Source organism: Lissotriton helveticus, chromosome 5_1, assembly GCF_964261635.1.
Source record: "Lissotriton helveticus chromosome 5_1, aLisHel1.1, whole genome shotgun sequence".
NCBI classification, from domain to species: Eukaryota; Metazoa; Chordata; class Amphibia; order Caudata; family Salamandridae; genus Lissotriton; species Lissotriton helveticus.
The window spans coordinates 1,676,504,415-1,676,529,452 of NC_136065.1; the positions used below are offsets into that span (position 1 = coordinate 1,676,504,415).

General features: G+C 41.9%; 1 protein-coding gene across 1 annotated transcript in view; it reads right to left on the reverse strand.

The window, feature by feature from the left end:
• The window catches only part of CARMIL3 (capping protein regulator and myosin 1 linker 3), a 1,019,681-nt gene that overhangs the window by 473,686 nt on the left and 520,957 nt on the right, over window positions 1-25,038 (reverse strand). The window contains exons 14-16 of the mRNA XM_078644900.1: window positions 24,268-24,345; window positions 11,761-11,837; window positions 10,249-10,353 (exon numbers count right to left, since the gene is read on the reverse strand). Of these exons, the coding sequence (XP_078501026.1) occupies window positions 10,249-10,353; window positions 11,761-11,837; window positions 24,268-24,345 (260 nt within the window). The remainder of the gene's footprint in view (window positions 1-10,248; window positions 10,354-11,760; window positions 11,838-24,267; window positions 24,346-25,038) is intronic.

Here is a 25,038-nt window from a genome sequence, read left to right on the forward strand (position 1 = left end):
TGCAAGATTGTCTTCCTTGTACCATGAGTGATAAATCTAAATGTCAGCGAGTGCAGCCATGATTGTTAGAAGGCGTCCCTCATGTCCCTGGCAAGACATTGCGTTAGGCATTTTAGGTTCAGTGCACAGTAATGGTTTACAGATGTTTTTGTTGGTCATTGTCGACATGTATTCTCGATGGCCGGAGGTTTTTGTTACATCTGTGATTGATTCGGCACATGTTATCAAGTGTCTTAAAGAATTGTTTTCAAAGGAAGGTGTGCCTGAAACATTTTAACTGACAATGGTGTCCAAATGGTTTCAAAGGAGATGGAGGATTTTTATCTGCAAAAGGCATAGTTCACAAAACGTGTTCTCTCTATCATCCTGAATCAAATGGAATGATTGAGAGATTTAATAGAGTAGTTAAAGAAACTATTGTATTAGCAAAGTTGTTGTCTTTAGAATGGAAAGGAGAAGTACTTGAGCAGGTTGAAGAATGTAGGATGACTCCTCGTGGTACTACTGGAAAAACTCCCTTTCTCTTATTTCGTGGTACAGTGCCTATTACTTCTCTTGAAACTACTTGGGTCAACAAGTATGAACTTTCAAAGGGAAAATAATCTGTATGTGTTGGTAGCAATGTTCAACTGAGGGAAGAGCTAAATGATATTGAAAGGAAAAATTATTTTGATATGAGAAAAGCTGTGAAGAAAGTGGTGGTGAAAGTGGGAGATTGGGTCATGATCAATCGTCCTGGTCTCATTGGCTGTTCTTCCAAGTACAATTTACTGCAATGCTGTTCAGACACAGGACCATCGTATTTGGAATCTTAATAAAGTTGTAGTTGTAAGAGGTAAAATTGATAATTCTTGCTGAAAATGAATAAAACACCAATGGTGCAGATATTGTTAGACGATCGTCTAGGATGGTCAAACGTCCTGGCTATCTGGATGATTATGCTTAGTTCATTTATGCACTTATGTTAATTGTTTTAGTTTGTATTTTGTTTATGAAGGAAGGGAGGTGTGTGGTATATCAATACCACTTCTTGATTCTTGTATCCTTGCTAGCATTGTACCTCCCCTTTCCTATTTAACTGTAGATTGTATATATGTCATGAGAGCCTGTGGGTAGGACGTGGTAACTATGGGGCTGAGTGTCAGTTGGTGCTTGAGCCCAGCCCTGCTGGATGAGATCTCTTTACATGAATACATCTTCAACTTCAATTCAACCTGAATCCGTTATCTATCTTCAAAATACTACATTTAGCTATTATAAATGTCTTGTTGCATGTGCACAAGTTTCCAACAAAGCTTTTTTGTACAACTCTCATTTACAATCTTGTTATGCTGACCTAATTGCTATTTTCTTATAAGTTGGTAACAGCTTTTTTCTCTTCAATTGTTTTCCAGAGAACTCATCAATGTGAAACCTATATACTTGGAATTACCCAGAATACTTCAGAATAACACTAATGGGATTAACTTTTTCGTCACAGCCTTAAGAGGATGATGCCTAGTTACCATGACGTTATATGTTGTTTTTAAAGTCTTAATAGAATGCTTTTATTCATGATGTAATACATGTTCTTACAAAGGGCTGCAAGTTGGGGCAGCAATAAAGGTTATTGCATAATGTTTGCCTCTGTTGTCTTTAATGAAATCAAGATTCTCTTTGTGAGAATTACCATTCTGCCCTCCTGCTGCTGAGCTGAGCTCGAGCAGGGGAAGATATAACAATAGGTTTCCTTCCAGACAGGACTTAGTGTATTGGGCTGCTGTGGGGGTGCTTGCCAGGGCCACCAGACTGCTTTGAAGGACACATTTGGTGCCCTCATTGCATACTCTGCTTTGAGCCAGTTCCAGGAGACCTTGGCTCCCGCTCTGGCATGAAATTAAATTAAACAAAGGACATGGGAGTATCCTCCCCTCTGCCCAGCTCCTCCTCTGGGAGGGGCTCCTAAGTTATCCTAACCCCTTTCATAGGGTATAAAAGGGCTTACCTGTGGATGGGTCATTGTGGGACAAGCCTCAAGCTGGAAACCACAACACTCTTCGACCGTCTGGACACTTGAACTTCGCTGGGCTTTGTCTAGAACCAAGACTGCATCAAGGAAGAATCCTGCTGCTCCTGATCTCTCTGTTCTGTAAGTCTTCTTTGTCATCTGTGCTTCTTCCAGGATCTTTAACAGACCTGTGGGCAGCAAGGACACCCAAAGTAATCTACCTTGAAGTAGAAGAGCTGTTGTGTTGGTGATCCAGCATGTGCTCAAACCACCCCAGAGATTGTAGAGATTCTAGAAGGCTGGGGGAGGCATTATGGGAAAGGAGCTGCCTGCTGGTGGTTGCATCTGTTCTACCTTGCTGCCTTGGGAGTTTAAGTAAAGAATAAAGAAGCTACGACCAACACTAGGTTTGGACCGTCATTCTTTGTAACAATGGCAATAAGATACTTTAACCCCACGAACCCACGCAGCTAAAAAAAAAGCAATTTTCTACAAATCTTATATATGAAATTCCGTGACCGGAACTGGAGAAAATACGAGCAACTCCACTTCGACACAAGCGTGAGACGACTGCAATCTACATAGAAGGTACTATTTCTTTCATGGCTACCTTGTATGGAATTGCCTGAGGAAATACCTTGTACTGGGCACTATGGGAACTATTGGAGAAACTGCTCTTCGGCCGCATCTTTTGAGCGGCGGCAGTGTTCTGCACTTGAGCCGACATTTCCTAGAAGCAGCCTCGCCGTTCAGTGTTCACTCTCCTGCTGACGTCGGGAGTGTGACTCCATACGCGGCGTTGTGACAACGTGTCTGCACTTAAGCTAGTCATTATGGGGTTCACGAAAGGTGACAATACGTGCAGCCATTTTGATGCACTTACTCAAGGAAGTGTCTACACCGGCGAGAGTTTGATGCACTTCTTTCAATAAAGTGCCTGCATCAGTGAGAATTTGTTTACTCTGCACAACATGCGTTTCAACTCTGATTTTATCAGCGACATCTGGAACTTGACTTTCAACAGTGATACGCACACTGCGTATCAACCAAGCTACCTTTTATTAATCCTTCCTATTCTTTAGTTTTATTTTTTCTCATTTATACCCATCATCTTTACAAGATTATTCCTTACCATGGCAATGGCCACCATGAATTTACCTGCTCCACAACAATTCATGGTAAAAGATTGTGAAGTCTCAAGCCAGAGATGGGAAGAATGGAAGGATTATTTGATAAATTACTTGGATACATTTGAAAGTAAAGAATTGTCACCAGAAAGGAAAAAAAATCCTGTTACATTGTTTAGGTCCAGGGGGTTTAAGAGTTTACAATAAGATCGAAAAACAGACCTTAGCTGGAAGTGAAGTGAATGTGTTCACTCAAGCCATCGCAGATCTTAATGCATACTTTGCGCCTACTGTGTGTAAAGCTGAGCACAGGTTCAATTTTTACCATAGGAAATAGGAACTATATGAGAAGGTAGAGGATTATATTGCTTCTCTCAGAAGATTAGCCTTATCCTGCAAGTTTGGCGTCATTGAGGAAGAATTAATTTGTGACCAATTAATTATGCACTGCAACAACCAAAACCTTTAGGATAAACTCTGGATTAATGGTGATGCAAGCTTACGGGAAATTACTGCCATCATCAGTAAAGCCGACCTGACTTCTAGATGGGCCAAAACTGTCATTGCTAAGACCAAAATGGATAATGGGGATGAAATGCTAAAGATCATAAAAACTAAGGGCCCGATTCACAGAATGAACTTAAGACTAAATCCTAAACTTACTACTATTTGGTATTCACAGAATGCACTTACTACTTCCGGGATTTACAGAGTGAACTTACTACTTTCGGGATTCACAGAATAAACTTACTACTTTCGGTATTCACAGAATAGATTTAAGACTACTAACTCTAAGTCCGAAATCGGGGAGTAAATTACGGCCCGGAGGCGGAGCTTCCGGCTTGGGGGCGGAGCTTGCGGCCCGGAGGCGGAGCTTGCGGCCCGGAGGCGGAGCTTGCGGCCCAGAGGCGGAGCTTCCGGCCCGGAGTCGGAGCTTGCGGCCCAGAGTTGGAGATTTCAGCATGGCAAAAATCCCCACCTCCGAGCCGGAAGCTCCGCCTCCGGGCCGGAAGCTCCGCCTCCGGGCCGCAAGCTCCGCCCCCAAGCCGGAAGCTCCGCCTCCGGGCCGTAATTTACTCCCCGATTTCGGACTTAGAGTTAGTAGTCTTAAATCTATTCTGTGAATACCGAAAGTAGTAAGTTTATTCTGTGAATCCCGAAAGTAGTAAGTTCACTCTGTGAATCCCGAAAGTAGTAAGTGCATTCTGTGAATACCAAATAGTAGTAAGTTTAGGATTTAGTCTTAAATTCATTCTGTGAATCGGGCCCAGCCTATGCCCATCCTGAACAGATAAAAACAAAAAAAGATAAACACTCTGTTAAAGAAAAAGGCAGAAACAAAGACCGCACAGAGAAGTTCTCTGACATTTCGGGGAGTGTTACTGTTATGGGAGATCCTCACATCTTGCTAATGATAAGAAATGTCCAGCTCTAGGTAAAAAATGTGCTTATTGTAAAATGTCTGGTCATTTTGCTTGTGCGTGTCGCAAATCCAAATCTATAAAATGTATTGTAGATGAGTACGAACATGAGGATGAGAGTGCTGACTCTGATGGTGAAGATAATAAGGTTTTTTGCATACATGATAATGCAAGCATTGCTTGTGGTAAACAAAGGAAAAAAACAGTGTGTGAGATATTAGTGGGTGAAGTACAAGTGACCTTAATGGCTGACACTAGGTCACCCTATACCATTGTCAACAGAAAGAGATGGGATGAACTATTTAGTACTATAATTGGTCCTGAACTGCAAAACCCTGATGTGCATCCTGTAAGCTATACGGGAGAACCTATAGAACTCCTAGGCTTTTGCAATTTCGCTTTTGAGTTCAAAGGGAGACAGGCTGTTTGTAAGCTGTACGTATCTTTGGCTGGACCATGTGTGTTAGGTTGGTGGGACCAAGGTGAGCTCGGGAAACGTTTAGATCCCAATTGTCAAGATCCCGTTTTGAGTGTGGATCCTGTACATGGAGACCTATGTGAGGAGTTTGCTACAAAGTTTCCCAGTGTTTTCTCTGAGGGCATTGGTGAACTTAAGGGGTTTTCTCATAAAATAATCCTTAAGGACAATGCTAAACCGTGCATTCATAAGGTCAGGAACATCCCTTTGGGAGTTAAAGACAAAGTAGTGGAAACAATTCGTAAACTGATGGACAATGGTATAATCGAATGTGTAGAATCTTCTGACTGGGTAGCCCCGCTTGTCGTTGCATGCAAGGGCAACGGCAAGGTCTGCTTGTGTGTGGACTTGAGGGAACTTAACGAAAATATTTTTATAGACACATTCCCCCTTCCTTGAATATCGGAATTACTTCCAGCTACTAAGTACATGGTATGGTTTCCACAATAGTCTGCATATCATCAGGTTCCCCTCCAGGAGGAAAGTAAGCATCTCACTGCTTTTGTTACCCCGATTGGTAGTTTCCAGTTTAAGCAAGTTCCTTTCGGGTTGGCATCAGCTGCTGCTACATTTCAACGCATCATGCACCTCATTTTCAAGGATATGAAAAACTTACTATTTTTCCAGGATGATATCCTCATTATGGGGAAAGACAGACAATAATGGTTTTTATTAAAGTTTAACAAATGTTAGGAAAAAAAGGTTTTACGGCTGAAAAATCCAAATGTAAAAAAGCCAGGAAAAGTGTAACTTACCTTGGACATAAGATAAGCGCATCTGGTATCCGCCCTAAGTCTGAGCTTGTAGATGCCATAAAAAATGCTCCCACACCACAAAACAAAGAAGAGGGCAGGTCCTTCATAGGCCTGGCAGAATTTTATTCTAAATTTGTGTGCAATTTTTCAGAGAAAGTGTATTGTATCAGACAAATGCTCAAAAAAGGGAATGTTTTTCATTGGTCTAAAGTATGCCAGTCATGTATGGATAACATAAAAAAAGATATGTGCTCCCTACCAGCACTCCAAGGCTTCGATCCCAAACTTAAAAGTTTCATCACTACCCATGCGAGTGGAAGAGGCCTTGGTGCTGTTTTATCTCAAATGTAAGGTAATGGAACTGAGTGCGTAGTTGCGTTTGCCTCCAGAGCACTTACAGCCACAGAAGAAAAATATTCCATTATTGAAAGGGAGGCTCTTGGTTGCTTGTGGGGACTTAAACACATTAGGCAATTTGTGTGAGGAACATGTGTTACATTAAGAACCAACCACAAACCACTTACAAGTTATCACATCGCATGGTTTAAATAACGTTTCCCCCCAGAACTTCCCATTTCTCTGCACAATAGTTTGATTTTGTTTATGATGTAGTGTATGTCCCTGGCATTTGCAATAGAATTGCAGATTTCCTGAGCAGGTGCCCCCCACCTGTTTGTGAGGACACTAGTAGTGAATGGGACCATTGGTTTGTGGCAAGCATCTTTAGCAATGAGCTAGCAAGTATGATGACTGGGTTAACAATATTTCCCTGGATGAAGAGTTATAGGTGGTGAGCAAATATATCATACAAGGTTGGCCGGAGAAATCTAGTTTACACAAGGTTTTACTTCCATTTTGGGAGGTGAGGAACAAACTTTCCTTTGAGAATGATCTCTTACTCAGGGGTGGTAGGTTAGTGCCACCAAAAGTCTTTTGTGAAAAAATTATTAACCTTTCTCACGAAGGACACTTGGGGATTGTTAAAACCAGGTGCAGAATTAAACAATCCTACTGGTGGCCAGGTGCTGACGGGGACATCCAAAGAGTGGTCCGTGACTGTGTTGAATGTGCAAACTCTGATAAGAGTTTAGTCACTTGTAAGCCAATCTTACATCCCATTGTAGTCCCCAACATGCCATGGAAAAGGATTGGAGTGAACATATTTGGTTCTGTTAAAACTATAGACGGAATGCAGAAGTACATTTTTATGATAATAGACCATTTCTCTAAATGGCCAGAGTACAAGATTGTAGAGAAAGCTGATTCCGAGAATTTGTTGTGTTTCTTGGGGGAAGTTTTCGCAAGGGAAGGTCTCCCTGAAGATTTAGTATCTGACAACGGTGGACAGTTTGTGGGGGAATGTACAAGAAATGTATACGTGACACTAGCATTGTACATAGGACAACCTCTCTTTATCACCCAGAAGGCAACGGAAGCGTTGAGCGCTTCAACAGAGTTATTAAAGGCGTTACTGAGTTATCGTACAGCAATGGAAAAGATTGGAAGGATAAATTGAGGAAAATGGTTTGTGCATACAGAATCACCAAGTGTCAGTCTATTGGGGATTCACCATTTGAACTCATGAGGGGAAGATCTCCCCACACCAAAGATAACATGGGATGGCTTAATTGCACAAAGATTATCTCCTGGTCTGTTGAGGGAGTTAGGTAATCTCTCGAGGCCAGTCAAAGTTACATGGTTGGGAAACATGCCGGCGCTAACAAAGGGAGGAGAGTTAATTACAGGTTGGCGACACTGTCAAAGCCAAGAAAGGTAGGTTGGTACACAAGGGGGAGAGCAAGTATTCTGCCTCTTTCACTTTAATTCAAATTCTGTGTAATTCTGCACTTTTGAGTGATGGAAAGATATGGAATGCCAACAGAATTGCTTTATTTAAAGGGCATGTTGAAGTGGAACGTGCCTTAGACAAGCAGGCACAAGTGAGTAAGTTTGACTGGGTTGATGAGGTTGAACACACTAAAGATGATGCTATCAGCGCTCCTGTCGAACCTTTGGTTGTTTCCAGAAGTGAACAGAGTACCGAACATGACACTCTGGGTGAACAAGAGGGTGCCCGGGCGAGTATTGAAGGAGGAGTAGCTCCTCAAACAAAACGCTCCATTCCGTCATCTGCTGTCATTATTACATGCATGGGGCTAGTTTTAATTGTTACTGAAGAAACCTCATGTGTGATTATGCATGATGCTTATATGAAAAATGCTACATAGTAAAGTTAAAGTACTTAGAGTCCAGTGAGTGAACTTCTTGTAGTATTTCAAGGCTGGTTTGGTAGCTCGTGTGACATTTGTTTGATGTGAGTAGTTCATCATATTGAATTCAGCACAGTGTTCCATAATGGCAACACTAAGAATGAATCAAGTATTATAAGTGCAACACAGAGGATATAATAAGTATTCTGGCACAAAGCTGAAGACATAATGGACATTATTATTGTAACACAGAGAAAGGCACTACAAAGCTGGTTGGCAAAGCAATTTGTGTTGTTAATTCTTGTTCTACACTAACCATTTTGTCTTACATATCTCCTTCCCCGTTGTTCCCTTCCCTTCCCACATTCTTCCCTGACCTGGCCACTCCACTACTCAGTCCTATAATGGCATACTAAGTTGGAGGTGCCGGAGGTAGGCCCTAAAAGACATTGTGCAGATCCTGAGGAAGTGGCCACTGTGACAGTGGGTGCCTTGGGGTAACACATTTATAGTAAGCACCAACTAGAGGGTGGGAGTCACTTCTGGTCCCTCCCTAACCAATGAGGTAAACGTATTAAGGGATGACCCTACCTACTTTTGCAGCAGTTCTTGTTTACCTACTGCAAACAATCCCACAGAGCACTAGACCCCTAAAATTCAAGATGGAGTAACTGGTCCTCCCTTGCACATTGCCTTTGTGCACACCCAGAGGTGTGGCCAAGGAAAGGAGGACTTCCCTCCTCAGTGGTCACTCAAAACTGGTTCTCTGTGTAGATTTGGTGAATAACTGACTGGGGGCAAAGGGCTGCCTTCTGCAGATCTCACCTTAAATTTACTAGCGATGGGGCAGGCTCCTTTACAAGTTATTGAACCTAGGGGTCCACCCCACTGGTCTTCCTGCAAAAAGACGAAAAACCCATCCCCACACTCAAGCCATTGTTCCTGCTCTGGGAGAAGTTTTCGCACCTCATTGAGGGCTAGCACTGGCTGGAAAGCTGCTGGAGAGCTACTGCAAAATAGCCTTCAGGAAGAGAAAAAAGCTTTCTAAAAGCCAATTTTTTCTAAATATTTATTGAAAGTGTAACTTCAACAATGAATCAGACTTTTAATAAATATGGAAAATAGGCCAGGAATTACTTTTATAGCCATTTCCTGTCAAAAGTTAAAGTTTCTAACTTATACTTTTACATGTACTAGGATTCAGCTACATTCCTGCCAGTGAAAATTACTTTTGGCTCCTAGTCATTGGAGAAACATTACTGTTTTATTTTGTATATGTTCCACATTTAAATATCAGGCACCCTACCCTGTGGGCGACAATGCGTACTTAGAGGTGACTTATTACTATAGAAAAAGAGTTTCCCACCCATCAGAAAGGGTTATTTTGAGAGGAGTGTACATCAGGTTTTAGGCTGCTGAATTTAGAATATACAAAGTAGGCCTGAAGTGATGTTTTGTGTGTCACTACAGTGGATGGCAGAATCAGTGCTGCAGGCTGCAAGTGGAATTTAACTTTACATGCCATGGATGTATTTCTACACCATGAACTATAGCCCTATAGGAAAGTAAAATATGCCAATTAAGGTTAATTCAGTTTCAAACTGTTTGAAGAGGGAGAGTAGGCACATTACACCTGGTTAGAAGGTATAACAATTAACCCTTAAAGGTATTGATGCAACATATGCTTTTCACTAAAAATGCACTTGATCTACTGCCATTATCATAACATTTCATAATAGACAGATCAAGCCTAAAGCCATGGTAACTGGCTTACCACGTTAGCCACATCCGTGCTGCTGTATTGAGTATAGGCTTTGCCACAAGACAATAAGTGGAATGTAAGCAATTTTTTCAGTGGAAAACACCTAATTTTAGCTCAATCAAATCTTGTAGTCAGAGCAATCAACTTGTGGGTTGGGCTAAGCCTCTCTCTCAGCATACTCTGAAAGCTCTTTTTAGTTGGTCACATAAGGTCTGGCAGCAGCCGACCATCAAGCCAGACCTAACAAGGCATCTGGAGACTTTATAAGAGGATTGGTTGAGGAAGTCACCTCACCTCACTAGTATCCACCCAAACAACAATGTGAATTTAGAAATAACGAAGACTTACTTTCAGTCATAACATATTCCCACCGATAGGGAAGATTTCAACAGCATGCTATGTTGTTGAGATGGAAATACATGTATATAAATCAATCAAGTAACGAGGACTAAGACATTTTTTAATTTCCCTACCAGAAGACTTTATTCATCTGATGTATGTACTATACCTTAAGGCATCCAGTGGTAGTTTGATCCCAGACAGACTAACGTGAGCAAGGGAAAATGTACTGCTAAAAAACTGTCTGAAAGAAGGGAGGGCATCCTTTCCTTTCCTGCAATCAGAAGATAAACATATGTCAAAAGATGAATTTGTTAAAAAACACTTTTTACATCCACTAATCAAAACACATGTGTACATTGTGATAAGTAGTCACTACTGAGACCTAAAGCCATGTCTTTTCCAATATTCTTAATGCAAAGAAATACAAAGACATTTTATGAACATTAAATGCCAAATTCACCCTTTCAATGAATACAGCATAAGACTCAAATTTCAATTTGTATTACTTGTATATGTGAAGTAATTCACCTGCCTAAAAATGCTATTCACTAACCTATGAGCAGAGACCTCTGCTTCCCTCATTCCTATAATTTCTGTGCAGAGGTCTCCACCACATCTGCAAAGATCTCCACACACATGTCTGCCTTTTAGCAGTAAACCTAGGCAGGACATGGGGAGTGACTGGAAAATTGGGAATGCTTATACCTCAATGAGAGTGGTTTAGAGAGCAGCATCCAAATGCAAACACCCCCCCCACACACACACACAAAAGAGTAAGCTCATTGCTGTTCACAAACTATACTGTGTTAAATAATTACAATTATTTCTACACATAGGCTTAGTAAATTTAAATGCAAATTTTCCCTTTACTTTCCGTTAGGTACACTTTTGTCATGGTGGTGGTGGTCTCTGTCTACTTATAAAAAGTTACAAGCATTAACTTTGTACTGAAAATTTCTGGTGTAGGAGGCTCCAACAGATGGTGAAGACATGCAAGTCTGCACCTAGGAGTCACTTTACAATCAGAAATGGTGAATAGCAAAAAAGTGTAGTTATCACCTGGTACAGCAGCAGAATTACATGTGAGTATAGTTACATGAATACATTTACCCTTTGTGAATAGTGCTCAGTGAGTACAATACAAGAATATACAGCCACATTATGTATCAGGGTTCAAGAGGCAATTTAGTTGTTTATTTTCTGTGAATCGTTCAAACAATACTTTTTCTACAAGATATTATTGGGTATGTTGAGGTAAATCCCTGATGGTGTATTGCCAAGATTGCTCTAAAAGTATCATTACGCACGTAAATTGGTAAATGAACTGTTACACCATCATACCAGTTGTGTAGGACTGCTGAACTGCTCCTGATTAGCTGAAACTAGGACACTAAAATATTTGCTTTTGAACTTATTTAATGATAAAGGCACTTACAGGGCTGCTGTTTTATGTATTTTGAAGTACTAGTTAGTAAATAGGATACATTTTCAAACGAATTGGTCAACATAACATTTTCAGGTTATCCTTCCTTAAAAAGTCCCATTCTCATTATTGTGTCGGTCAACGCCACATGGGAAATGATCTTTTCAAGTGTTCACACAAACTTCTGTGAGAACATTTTTATAAAACACAGTGGACACCTTATACAAATGAAAGAGTATAAATCTGAATACCTACTTATGAGAGAAGGCATTTCGGGTGAGGTTGAGGTAGGTCAGGTGGGTGCAACATCCATGAAGCAGAGCTCCAAATAACTGAGGAGGAAATTAGCATGTTATTATTTATTTACAAAGGCCAACATATCCACATAATACAGCTTTCTCAGAGGCTCACTCTTGAACTATATAAGAAACCACAAAAGAAAAAGTTACTTACATGTAACAATAGTTCTCCAGAATGAGTAGTGAGAACAGGTGTGCACAATTCTTCAATGCTGTAGAAGAGTGTGTCACTACCAGGCTGTTTTTGGCATTCCCAAAATATTTGTCTCTTGGGTGAAATACAGACTGAGCTGCCATACCTCTCCTTAAATGCTGGTGTGGTTATATTAGAGCAAAAATATGGATGGTAAAATGTTAAAATGTGTCTACTCTGTTCCACTGGGAGGTCATATGCGGTGGTGTGCTTACTTATGTGGCATGTGTATACATGCAAGCATGTGTATATGAAAGACAGTGGTGTGCCACTTTTAACCATACCAGTGAAGCAGTTTGATTTATCTATGTATGAATACATTGGATTAAGCAGAAGGATTTTTTTAACCTGAAATCCTAGGTCTCTTCAGGGGAATCCTCATAAAAGACATTCTGCACTTAACTATCCCACCCATGTGTCGGTCCCAATGCCCTTTGTTAAAAAGCAGTGAAAACTAGCACTGTGCTTTTCAACCATTCCTACTGCATCCCATCATGCCCCAGAGGTGACAGTTAGGTCAGTTAATTTTTACGCAAATAACAAAATTCTGCGCAAATGTGAAACCTCTGAATGACCTCTTGTCCGGCAAGGAGGGTGGGTTGCTTATGACTTTGATGGTGATTCTCCTGGAAGAGAACCACAATTATAGGTAAGAATCAGTTTCTTCTCCTCCAGGGTATTCTAATCAATAGTCACTGGAAAATGAATATAATAGCAAGCTCAAGCGAAGTATATAAACAGTTCTCAATATCATCCAAAAAGATACTTCAAAAAGGCCTGGCCCACTTGGGCATTAGCTCTCCGATCTGAATCCAAAAAATGATGTGTTGTAAAAGTATGTATTGATCTCCACGTAGCAGCTTTACACATCTCTGAAATGGGCATATTTCTTACTAGAGCCACTGTAGATCTTTCCCTTAGTTAAATGTGCCTTTGGCTTACTAGGGAAAGTTTTATTCGATAACTTCACGAGCTGGTTTGGATGTGTTTGAGAAGAAGAATAGAAAGGAAATGCTTTGACTCACAAGAAACTCCAACACTACTGAGGGAAGTAAAGTAGGGTGGGTTCGCACTGCCACTGTGTTTACATGAAAAACTATTTCAGGTTCATGTGAACACAGGGTTATTAGAATACCCCAGAATGGGAAAGCAGAAATGGTAATGGTGGGACTAACTTTTCTTGGAACAGCTGACTTAAGCTATGGCCCTCCTAATGAATAAGCAGACACAATGATTATACAATATTAGCCACAAAAAGTTAATTTAAACATCTAAAACCTCCTACCTGAGATATATGTCACTTACCTAGAGCAAATCACTGATAAACTATGACTAGCACCAGGACCCAGAGGCAATTAAAACCTTGGAAGGTATGAAGCCAGCAGGGGTGGAGCAGGTACTAGTAAGCGTGTGGTGAGAAACAGGACAAATCCAAGAAAGCCAATGAGGGAAATTATGGAAGGATAAACACAAAAAGGTGTTGGGCCAAAAAGCTAAGGGCAATCTGAGCATCTGCAAAGGAGTCAGAACAACCAAGGTTGCGAGACACACATAGTTGCCCTTGAGAAAAATGTATGCTTGCACTGTCTCTTCAGTTTGTCCGCAAGGTTCTGAGGTCTATTCCTACCCAGAAAAGCATACCCTGATTTCGTGAATACATGTTTGTACTTTCCATTGACCTGTTTTCCATTTCTTTCACTTCTGTGTCCTCATGTGCCTTTTACTGACGAGTATCACATGTAGTTATACCAGGAGTAGAAGCTACCTTTTGTTTTTGCAAATGGGGACCTGACAACCTGGTTGTGCAGTTTGCACTACTTTGTGTGTTGTGAAACAATATAAACATGGGGTTTTCTTCACCAACATTGATATGGATAGAATAGGTGTGTGATCTCCAGGTAGCCATTATAGGGCTTTCACTGGGCTTGCCTGAAGGGAAGAAAGGACCTCCCTGGCATGGCAAGATATGTCATCTCAATTCCCTTTGACTTTTCTCACTTTGGCATGATAGGCAGATTGTTATTCTGCCACAAAAAAATCCACATTGTTCGACCTGCACAGTGCACCACAAATGGTGGTGGAACTCTTTCTCTAGTACATAGTGAATAATCTACCCCTCACCCGAGTAAAGATTGTCAGGAGTGAAATGTAAGCATGTTGTGATAAAACCATTCCCAGAAAGTCTTTCTGTAAATGAACACACGTGGGAACACTGGCAGAACATTAACAGTCCTTCTAGTATTAATCACAACCCTCAAATGTTTCAACAGACATTTAGATCTAATCTCACTGTTTGAAGAATCTAGAGTTCCAAGTGGGCAGGTTACATGATGTTATAGAAAAACCCTTTTCCAGGAAGCACACAATCAAAAGCTATTTCAGCAACTCAATCACGATCCAAGTCACTGAAAGAAATCTAAAATCATTTAAGAAGAACTTTTACTTTTTAGTCTCGGCCAAATACACCATCATGGCTGCACATGGCTGGCTAATTTGTCAAATACCAAACCAATAAGACACAAGAACCAGAAGAAAGCAAGATTCAAAACGACCAGAAGAAAGCAAGAATCATCCAAATACCCTCCCACATGTGGTTATAGCTTGCCTGTAAAACAGTCAGTAGTGAAATCTAAACCAGATATTGACCCACAATCGCTCCCAGCAGAGCTTTCCAGAACTGATTTACCAGTCTCTGGTAAATCTCCATATTTCTGTGATTTGGGACCCAGAGAACACAAAAGTGCTACCAAACACAAACACAATGACAATGTAAAAGCAGACCTCAACAACACGTAAACTGTCAACAAGCAGCCAAAGGAATTCGTGATTGAAACAGATTGCCACAGTCTGCATTCACAGAAACCTGGTACAAATAAAATGTTTACAGCCATTATTTGTTAAGAAACTATAATAGGCATAGCATGAAGTGTTGATGATCACATTTCTATTATCAAATCATCATACAAATGATGTGCAGTACAGACGAAGAAGTATATAAGGAAGATACAGAAAAGTTATACTAGTTTTTGTAGTGGATATAGAGTGCCTAACACAAAGCTAAGAGATATGGAAACTGCAACTGGAATGGATTTCTTAATGGGTAATATGCGGGAAAGATTCAAATATGATGACAAAATATAGGAGAAGAACAGGATAATTTGTAACATACAACCCATTCTCCTCAACAGATGGAAAAGGACATCAATAGAAGGGCAAAGTATAAAGAGCAAACAGGTGTCAGTATTCGATTAGTTGTTGTAATAAGTTGCAGTATTCATCTGGTTATCTGAGGTAATCGAAAGGGGCCCATATCTTCCCAAATATTTTGAGTTGTTCATTCAACTTGTATATTGTACGGTCATAAAAAGCCATCATTATCTGTTCTCTGTGCAAATCTTCAATTGTTGTTGTGTTTCTTGTTTTCCGCAAAACAGTATGCCACCAACAGACTTATATAACTCCATCTTTTCTAGTGGTTGTTGGACAAACAAGTCCAAAATAACAAGATAGATCCTCTTTGGTGAAAACTGAAGAGTAGTTGAAAATCTAATGATGTACCCATTGTATTTAATACCTATCACCTACATTTCTTTAGTAAGTTTAATCCAAGCTAAAATATAGATAGAAATACTCCTTACTACCAGGGTGCTGGTTGGTAGAATCAGATAGCTGTAGCTAATATTTCGTAGTAGAAGCCTTTCCTACAAATGCTGAGGACTTTTTAGTAATAACCGGGTCTGGTGGCTGAGTGGACTAATGTGCCCACTGCAGGGCCCGTGTTCAACCTAATGGACACAGGTTTAAATCCCAGTGGGTCCACTGAGCCTTTTCATCCATCTGAGGTCGATAAAATGAGTACTGTTGGGTAACAATAAACATCTGTTATTCTGCGCCAAAATGCCTATGGTTGAACGTGCGCCTTACAAATACACGTTATGCTCAAAAGGCTGTTGCTACTAACACTGCTCCTAATCCAATTTTTTAAAACATGCCAAATAAGCATATTGGCTGCCTTTGCAATTATGTTAGGACTGTTCTTGGAAAATATTTCCACTTGTGATGTTAATATCTCAGATTTTCTTTTCTGGATCATCTCATGTGCACAAGAACCAAAAAGAGTACATTTATTTAGAGGCAGCTTCAATGTCAAGTGCTGTGTCTGCTTTCTAAGAGAGAAGAGAAGTATCAAGGAAGTGTGCTGTACTGAAAGACCATGGCAAAAATCTATCATGACAAGTGTAGCTATGTCGTGAGTTGTACAAATCATATTGACAGAGCGATCATAACCTGCTTGGCAGTCACCTGAAAATATTCCCTTTTCCTCTAGGGAGAAATTCTATAAATTGGTTTATGGAATTCCACAGGGATCGATAAAGATTGTTAAAATAGCTGCAGTGGTTGCAAGTCTAATGATATCGGCATACATCTGACAAATGTCCTAAGGAATCCCATCTTTTGCTTCACTCTTGTTGGTTAGCTGCAGACATGGAGCCATAAGCATTGCACCTCTTTGCATCAGATACCATAAAAGAATGTGGAGAAGGGTTTCTTTAACAGGCCAAACAGGAAAGGGTTCTTCAAGAAGGTATTAGTCATCAACTCTAAGTAACCAAGAACTAGTTGAACTATTAAACAGATCTGTGGTTTAGTCTGAATAATTTTTAATGGGCAAAGGCTCTATTAAAGTCTATTAAAGAGTTCACAGTTCACCAATAAATCATCTACAGGGACAATTCTGAAACTAAAGGAATTTGGAGAAGCAGAAGACAGGGCATGTCCTTAAGTGGAAAAGCCAGGGTTTGAAGAATAACATGTATGTGTCTTTGTTTCTCAAGATACTTGGAGAGTTCCTTCAGCGATTGTGCTAGGGATGCTTCTAAGGTCTTTATCTCTAAGTTTTTTGCAAGAATGGCCTTTCAGCTCTAGGAGAAAGGCACCTATCTGGGGATGGCACCTCATCTTTCAGTAACTGATGATGTATCTGAAGCTAAGAAGAATGAAGATGACCCAGAACCTTACTCAGGTTCTAATCATGTTGATCAACCTGAGGTAAAGACACTGTAACAGCTGTATTGTCCTGAACAGTCTGAATAGCTATGGCATACTCCGAAGACAATTGATTTGAGAATGAAATGAAGATGATGGAGCAATATTTTTATAATACTGCTGTGTAAAAGGAGACCTAGTCTCTTCAAAGAGGACTGATGGGGAATTCAACCACCTGCTCCTCCCCACTTCCACAACAACATCGGGAGAGAGAGCGATGGTGACCTCAAGCTGCTCTTCTCCTCCAAACGTATCAGAAGTGGTAACATGAAATGCAGAGTAAGAGGAAACGGCCCCTCTTACCAAAGGAGCTGAAGTGGAAGATGGAGAAGTGACACTTTTGCTAATCTTATTTTTTTGTTTTTACTGAAGCACACATCTCCATATCGCTCAACCTCTTGTAAGATACACCGCAGTCCATAATGCTGTAGGCATCAGCAACAAAAAACCATGAAGACACTGCTCATCTTTTGCCAACATCTTACAACTGCAGACTGGACAAAAAAATTAAGGCATGACAGGTTGGATTGAAAGAGGAGGGGAAACATCTTTAGAGAAAATCAAGAAACAATCTTTTTTTACTAGGACAAAAGATGAAAAGCTTAGATGACATACATTAAACTAAAAAATCGCAATAAATAGCCAAAGATACTCTTTAAAAAGGCAGTGTCCAGGATCTTACTTATTATATGGATTACCCACCTCCGTGATGGGGATGATTGTACAATACAGTCTTTGAAAGTTTTTGCAAGGGCCTGGGCAGTTTGCAATGGATTAAAGTGTTGTGTAATTTTATTTTCACTTCAATATATAATTTACTTTTGGCATTTTCTGGCAAATGCATTTTAAAATCAGCAAACATTGACTAACTGGGTATGTTTGAAAATATGGTTTTGTTAAAAAAATAATGTGTTCCAGCATACTTCAAGTGCTGAGAGATTCAACCTTTTATAAGTATCACAAACAATCCAAGGACAATGAAAGTGCTGTTTCCCACAGAGGCTATTATAAACAGCCAGCAGTTGCAAAAATAGCTAATCTTCGAAAGTTGGGTAGAATTGAAACTGCAGCAAATGTCCGCACTTCCCTTCACATTGTGAGCAAAACACCTGCCTCACCACTTAAGGAGCAAATCTCACAGATTGCCAAGTTGTTTGCTCTTAAGTGGTGTAATTATGTCTCTTCCAACAAGACCCAAACCTTTTCTGAATCAAATCTTAGCAACAGTGTTTGATAAAATGATGAGAAAGTGTCATTTGGTGGCTAGTTAGGACTAGCCACAGTATATATCTTAGTTGTTCCCCTTGAGGTGGCTAGGTAGACCCTCATAAGGCCAACTTTAGAGGTCTCTCATACCTTCTCAACTGCCTCTTCATTAAATAGCATCTTTAATTGTGATTGTAAAAGTTATGTATGCCAGTCCGAACAGATCATCTTCAGCTTGGCTCAAGTTCTCCTCCAGAAATTCTAACTAGCACTTTTGAGGGTGCATCATCAGACATCAACAGGTTTAGGTACTCTGAGTCCAAAATATCAGCAATTAAGCATCCATTAAGAAAAAGAGCCATTCCAGGAAAATAACTTATTGGTAGTTAAAAAGTATGTGCGACCTCCCATGCCAGTGCCTCCACCAGCCCAAATTGGTGAACCATGAATAATATCCGGAAAGTTGCAGAAAGTCGGTCTTTCCATTTACCATGCTGAAAACTGTTTTGATGCGCTACATTAATGGGGATTTAAAAAGCTCTCTTTCAACCAAAGGTCTGTAGCACTAGGAAGGAAGACGATAGACTAAGGGGACTGCTGGTTTAAGAAAGAGTGAAAAAGCTATAATTAAAGAGGAGAGACAGATGGGAATCAGCAGTGCTGTGGTCAAATAGAAGAGAACCCCAAAGTTTTGGGCTAGATAAGAGAAAGACTGCCCTCTATTTTAGGTTTGTGAATGTGTGGTTTTGTCATATGATAATGTTGAGATGAGTAAGGAGGTGCTCCGGTGAATAGCCATATGGTTTTTAATTTGACCATAGCTCGGACAGAAAGTCAAGTAAGACCGGTTGAAACCTGCCCCCTTGCCCAAGGAGACAGTGAAAAATCTTGGTATTTGGTTCGACAGTGGCCTAACATTTGACGCCCAATCTAAAGCTGTGGCCGGACTTGTTTTGGTGTTCTGAGGGGCTTGAAACCGTCGTTTGGTTTTTTTACCCCCGAAAGTCCGCCACATCATCCTGCAGGCGACTATTTTGTCTAGATTGGACTATGGGAACAGCCTATATCTAGGCGCAAATAAGGCTAGCGTCAAGCGTCTGCAAAGGGCACAGAATGCTGCATGTTGTTGGCCCTCCCGTACATTTGTTCAATCTCCCATGTTCTGAAGAAGCTTCACTGGCTGCAATCTTATGCTCCCCGACGTCCTTTAAGATCTGCCACCTTAGCGCTGGTATGCACCCCGCGTGTTTGGAAAGCCAGAGCTGGTGGCCGTCCCTTCCACTGCCTGGCTGCGCAACTGTGGAATTCGCTCCCTGAGTCCATCAGAGCTATTCAATATCATCTTGCATTCCGGAAGGCCATTAAGACCTGGCTTTTTCCGGCTTAATGCTTTCTGCTTCGGTTTCTCGTCTGGGAGCTGTTGGTCTGCGCTGGGACGCCCCGTCACTGGGGCAGCCATGCGCAATACAAATCTAACAAATACATTAATAAATAAATAGGCGTTGCAGAGGTGTGGCCATACAGAAGCAGGGTGAGAGTGGCCAGTCTTGAAACTTGATAACAAACTCATTGCAGATGGTGTATATTAGATTAGCCATACTTGGGGGCCTATTACGATTGCGGTTTTTCCGCATCCTCCGGGCCGGCGGAAGCCACCGCCAGCCCGGAGGATGTGGAAAAACCGCAGAGGACCCACCAAAGACCCACCGCCACATTACGATGGCTGGTGGGTCCTGGTTTCCATCCGCAGCTTTTCCGCCGCGGTTGGCTTACAACCGCGGCGGAAAAGCTCTAATATGGTGGCGGTGTCTCTCAGACACCATCAGCCATATTAGGATGGGCTGTAAAAAAATGCTTTTCCGCGGCGGGTTTTCCGCCGTGGAAAAGCATGTGTAACTTCACTGTGGGGGCCCGTTGCGGGCCCCCTGGGTGAAGGGGGGGAAATGGGGGGTACCTATTGTACCCCCCTGAATTTGTATGCAGAAATCGGTGCCTGCCGCTTTCTGCATCCAAATGCAATGTTTGCATTTTTACCAGTGCGGCGGGTGCAGCTTGAAGCCGCACCCGCCGCAATGGTAAAAATAGAGGATGTGACCGCCAGGGTGGCGGTCACATGCTAATTGCACAGGAGGGAACTCCGCAGGCCATGCGGAGGTTCCCTCCTCCTCTATGGTCGCGGACGGACTCAAGTCCGTCCGCGATCATAATGGGCCCCTTGGTGTGGTCTCCAAACATTTTGCCTATACCCCTCCTGTTTTCTGACTTTGTTTTTTGTTGCCATTAGACCCTGTGCACTTTACCACTGCTAACCAATGCTAAAGTGCTCGTGCTCTATTGCTAAAACATGGCACAATTTGCTTACACCGGATTGGCATATTTAATTTACTTGCAAATTCCTTGTTAAGTGCTATACCATAAACCTAGGGCCTGTAAATTAAATGCAGTACTCATTGTGTCACCCAATTATGTAGCACTTTAAAATATGTCTTAGGTCTGCCATTGCAGTCTGCAGTGCAGTTTTAAAACAGACATTTCAGACCTCACAAAATAAACCTTTTGCAGGCCTATACCTTCCTTTTTAATACCTGCAAGGCACCCCTAGGATAGGCCCTAAAAGCCTATATGCTGTACATGTCCTGGTACTGAACAACACCTACATTTGTTTTCTTACTACTAAAAGGCCTAACTCTCCCTTTGGATAACATAACATAACCTTATTGCATTTAATTAGTGCTAACTTTTAAGTTAGAGCAAGTAGAAGTATCATGTTTCATGTTTGGACTCAAATGCATTTTAATGTAAAATCTTCTTTAATGGAAAAGTTGGATTTTAAGTCACCATTCTTAAAATACCACATTTAGAAAGTTGGTATTTTATTGTTTCATCGTCGTCATCCCATGGAGACTGGAGTATGTGTAACAGCGGTCGCCTAACCTTGACGAATGTGTGACTAAAGGTGTACGCTCCTCCCTGGATCAGTAAAGCTACAAGAATCACTTAGCTAGTGTTTTATCTTTACCAGTGGGCCCGTAAGTAAGGTCTAACCACTGCATGCACAGCACGCCTTAGCATGTGTGCTGCAAAAAACATAAACATTGCTTATTTTTCCCACTTTCACTATTTAAGACTATATCACATTGTTTGGCCCTGAAGAAAGGCTCCACGATTTTTTTAAGAGGCTGGAACATGTTGACCAGTAGCATAATGAAAACCAATTAGTAATCTTCTTTTTATCCATCTATTTCTTAATATATCCTGGGCCGCTGGAGATAAAAATTGGTCAGTAAGGAATCAAAGAGGTATTTTTAACTTCACCACTTCACTACACATCACCAAAACAAAACGCTCTGCTGTAATCAGGCATTGTAGCACAGCGTGGTAGCATTTGATTACCCAGTTGGGAACCCAATGATGAAGCATGCCACCAACCAGGTTGGTGGGTGAGGGTTCTTTTTACAAACCTGAGTGGTGCCTGGTACAATAGACATAACAAAGTCGCCTCTAATGGGTTCGTCCACGTTGTTTATGAAATAAGTGCTTAGGGATAAGAACGTTCCCTGTATTCTGTCCTTGCTCTATCTTTTGTTTTCTACAGTTTCTTGTCCCAAACATTTAGTGCATACTGCCAGTGTACCAGATCACATGACTTTGATTAGCTTATCTTTGTGTTCTTCTTCCTGGCTGGGAGACTAAGTGGGACTAGGTGTTAGTTAGTAGGATGCGCCATCCTGCCAGGATTGTTGAGAGCAGAGCAGTTCCCTGCTCCATTTATATTTCAAATAGCCTGCCTCCAGCACATAGAACCTGACACTACTGTTTTGCCACCCCAGACCTCTTTAAGCCTTGGCACAGGAATGGAAGTACATAGCATAACCAGATGTGTGGGTAGTGGAGGAATCCACCCTCTGTGAGACGCAGAGGGCAACATAGAGTGCTCCCAGTGGCTGGGAAGCTCCACCAGGAGCAAGAGGAGACAAAAACTACGCAGATCGGTACCCTGGTGGCTGAGATATGCCCCCCAGAAGGTAGGTGAACTTTGACCTCCAAGAAGACCGATGACAAAGCACGTACGGGCTCCGCCGCCAGTTTTGAATGTGTCCCCGGGGTGGGTCAGGTCCCGGGGGCTGCCCCCAACAGAAGCTAAGATAGGGAGTGCCGTTGCGCTCCCCGTAAAGATGGTGAAAGGGGGCCCGGGATCTCAACTCCGGGCCCCGCTGGAGGTAGGGGGTGCCGACGCACCCCCTGTGAAGACAAAAGTCGGGGAGCGCCATTGCGCTCCCCAGGAAGGAGCCCAACCGGGGTGGCAGGTGCCCACCCTGGCCCTTTTTTTTTTTTTTGTGTGGTATTTCTAGAGCGCGACGTTCGCTCCGGAGGGAGCATCTTGGCGCTTGGAACCTAAATGAACCAGTCCAGGAGGATTAGATGGAAGTTTTGGAATAAGCGTCCGGGAGGTTGAAGATCCATGTTTTTAGCAGCTTTCTAAAAGATTTTTCCTGGGTTTGTTGTCTGAGGGTTTTGGGCAGTTTGTTCCAGGCTTTAGATGCAAGGAAGCTGAGGGTCTTTTCACCTTTCGTTTTCAGATTGTATTTCGGGATGAGGATGAGGTTGTCATTGGTTGAACGAAGGTGACGGCTGGGCACATAGTGGGGAAAGCGCCTGGTGAGGTATTTAGGGCCTGTCTTATTGTAGGCACGAAAGGCTATAATCAGGATTTTGAATAAAATCCTTTTGTGAAGGGGGAGCCAGTGAAGTGAATGAAGCGCTGCGGAGATGGAGGATCTGCGGGGTAGGCCCAGGACGAGATGGGCAGCAGTGTGAAGTACGCTTTGCATTTTTAGGAGGGTGCTCTTTTTGACTCCTGCAAGCAAACCGTTGCAGTAGTCTAGTCGCGAGATTATGAGCGCGACTGTCACCGTCTTTCTGGCATCGATGGGGAGGAAGTCGAAGAACTTTCTCAGGGATCTGATCATTCCGAAGCATTTGCCTGCGACGGTTCTGACATGCTGATCAAAGGAAAGGTCAGAGTCAAAGATTACGCCGAGGTTCCTGGCCGACGACACAGTCAGCCCCTGGCGACAACGGAGTGCGGGAGCGCCATCGCGCCCCCGCAAGGAAGTCAAGGGGGCCTGGGATCCCAACTCCGGGCCCTGAAGAGAAGGAGGAGGCTGGGGGAGTGCCGCCGCACTCCCCTGAGGTCCGGCCGGACCAGCAGGAGTCTCCATGTCTGCCCGCCGGAGCGGGCAGACCAGAAGAGGAGTGCCGGCTCCCGCGGCACTTAAGATTTTACTTTAGAATCAAACTGGAACCATATCTTCTCAGTAGGCGCTATGGCTAGATTCAGTTTCTGTAATTCTGTGTCTGATAGGTTATGAAACTAACCAATGTCACTGGAGGGGAATTTCTAGGTGCTGTTTCTTCACCGGCATCATCAGTAGAGGCAATTGCTTCCATTTAGCATTTTTTAGGTAGATGGCTCAGCTTCTTTCTAGGCAAATTCCTTTAGGAAATCAGCTGACATTTAAAAAAGTAGACATTCTACAATTTTGAATGCAGGAATGGTAGTCTGCTGTCGCTCATAGGTCTCTCTCTGTGCATTTTCAGGCTGTTCACTAAAATTCACTAACAAATTCTCCCTGACTAATATTAATGGAGCAAGACCTCGGATCGGTAAATTTGCACTACAAAATATCTATTACATCCATCACATCAGAAACTAAAGTTGTGTCGCAAAGCAGTCAGTGTCTTTGCACAATGAATGCTTTGCTAATTGCCCTATTGTTCACTAACCCATAGTATCTTTCACTAGGTTGTCCTTCGTAACCATCTAATTAATTTTAATGTAATGTTTTCTAGCACTTTTTATTTCACACAGTATTTTTCAAGCAAATCTGTCAAATTAGAGAATTTAAAAGTTTGTAACCAATTTGTGGGATTTTATGACTCAGCATAGCATGGTTACATAAGTGCCCTTGAACTCTTACGGCATACAATAAACAGTGTTCTATGGCTGAACCTTACAGTGTCCACAGCGCAGTCAGTTCCAGAAAGGTTCAGGTGTACCAGTGTGTTGGGCTGGGCCAGAAAAGAGTACAGTGCCTGTAGGAGAAGACAAAAGAAACAATTAGAGTTACCTCCAAAAATGCACAACTTTTTTTTAACAATGAACATAACAGCTGGCAGTACGAATGGACCAATCGTTGTACATGAGAGGCTGTGAGACAATTTTTCTATGTTTCGAGACTAGTGGCACAATGCACTAGATTCAGAGATTATTTAAAGGTCAAAATAGTACATTTGTTATTGATTTCAAGTCCATCTTTATTGATCCCTTAAAGTGCGTCCACAATCTACGTTCATGAGAGGCCAGCATAGGCGTTAATTAAAGGGTAGCCAGGAGCAGTAGTTTTTCTGTAGAAGCAGTATGTTTCTGTTTTCACCCTGTTCCTTCCTCCAGCACCACAGCAGCAAACAGAAAGCTGATGAAGGGCAAAAACTGGTACAAAGGACAATCAAGGTGATGTCATCACAGGCCAAAGGATGCACAAATGCATTTGCACTACTACTGTTTGTTGGTAAATCGACAAACAACCAAGGTTAATTCGGGTAACCAGATGGGGAAAAAAATATTTTGCAGTGCATTCACATTTAGCTGGTTCCTCGTGCTCACTCCCTATGTGAACCGTCCTTCTTTTGCCCCATATGTGTTGATGGTTCTCTCACCCTGATCTGGCCTGTTAAGCCTCATGGAGTAGTAAGACACAGCAATCATTATCAAAACTGGCAAAACTC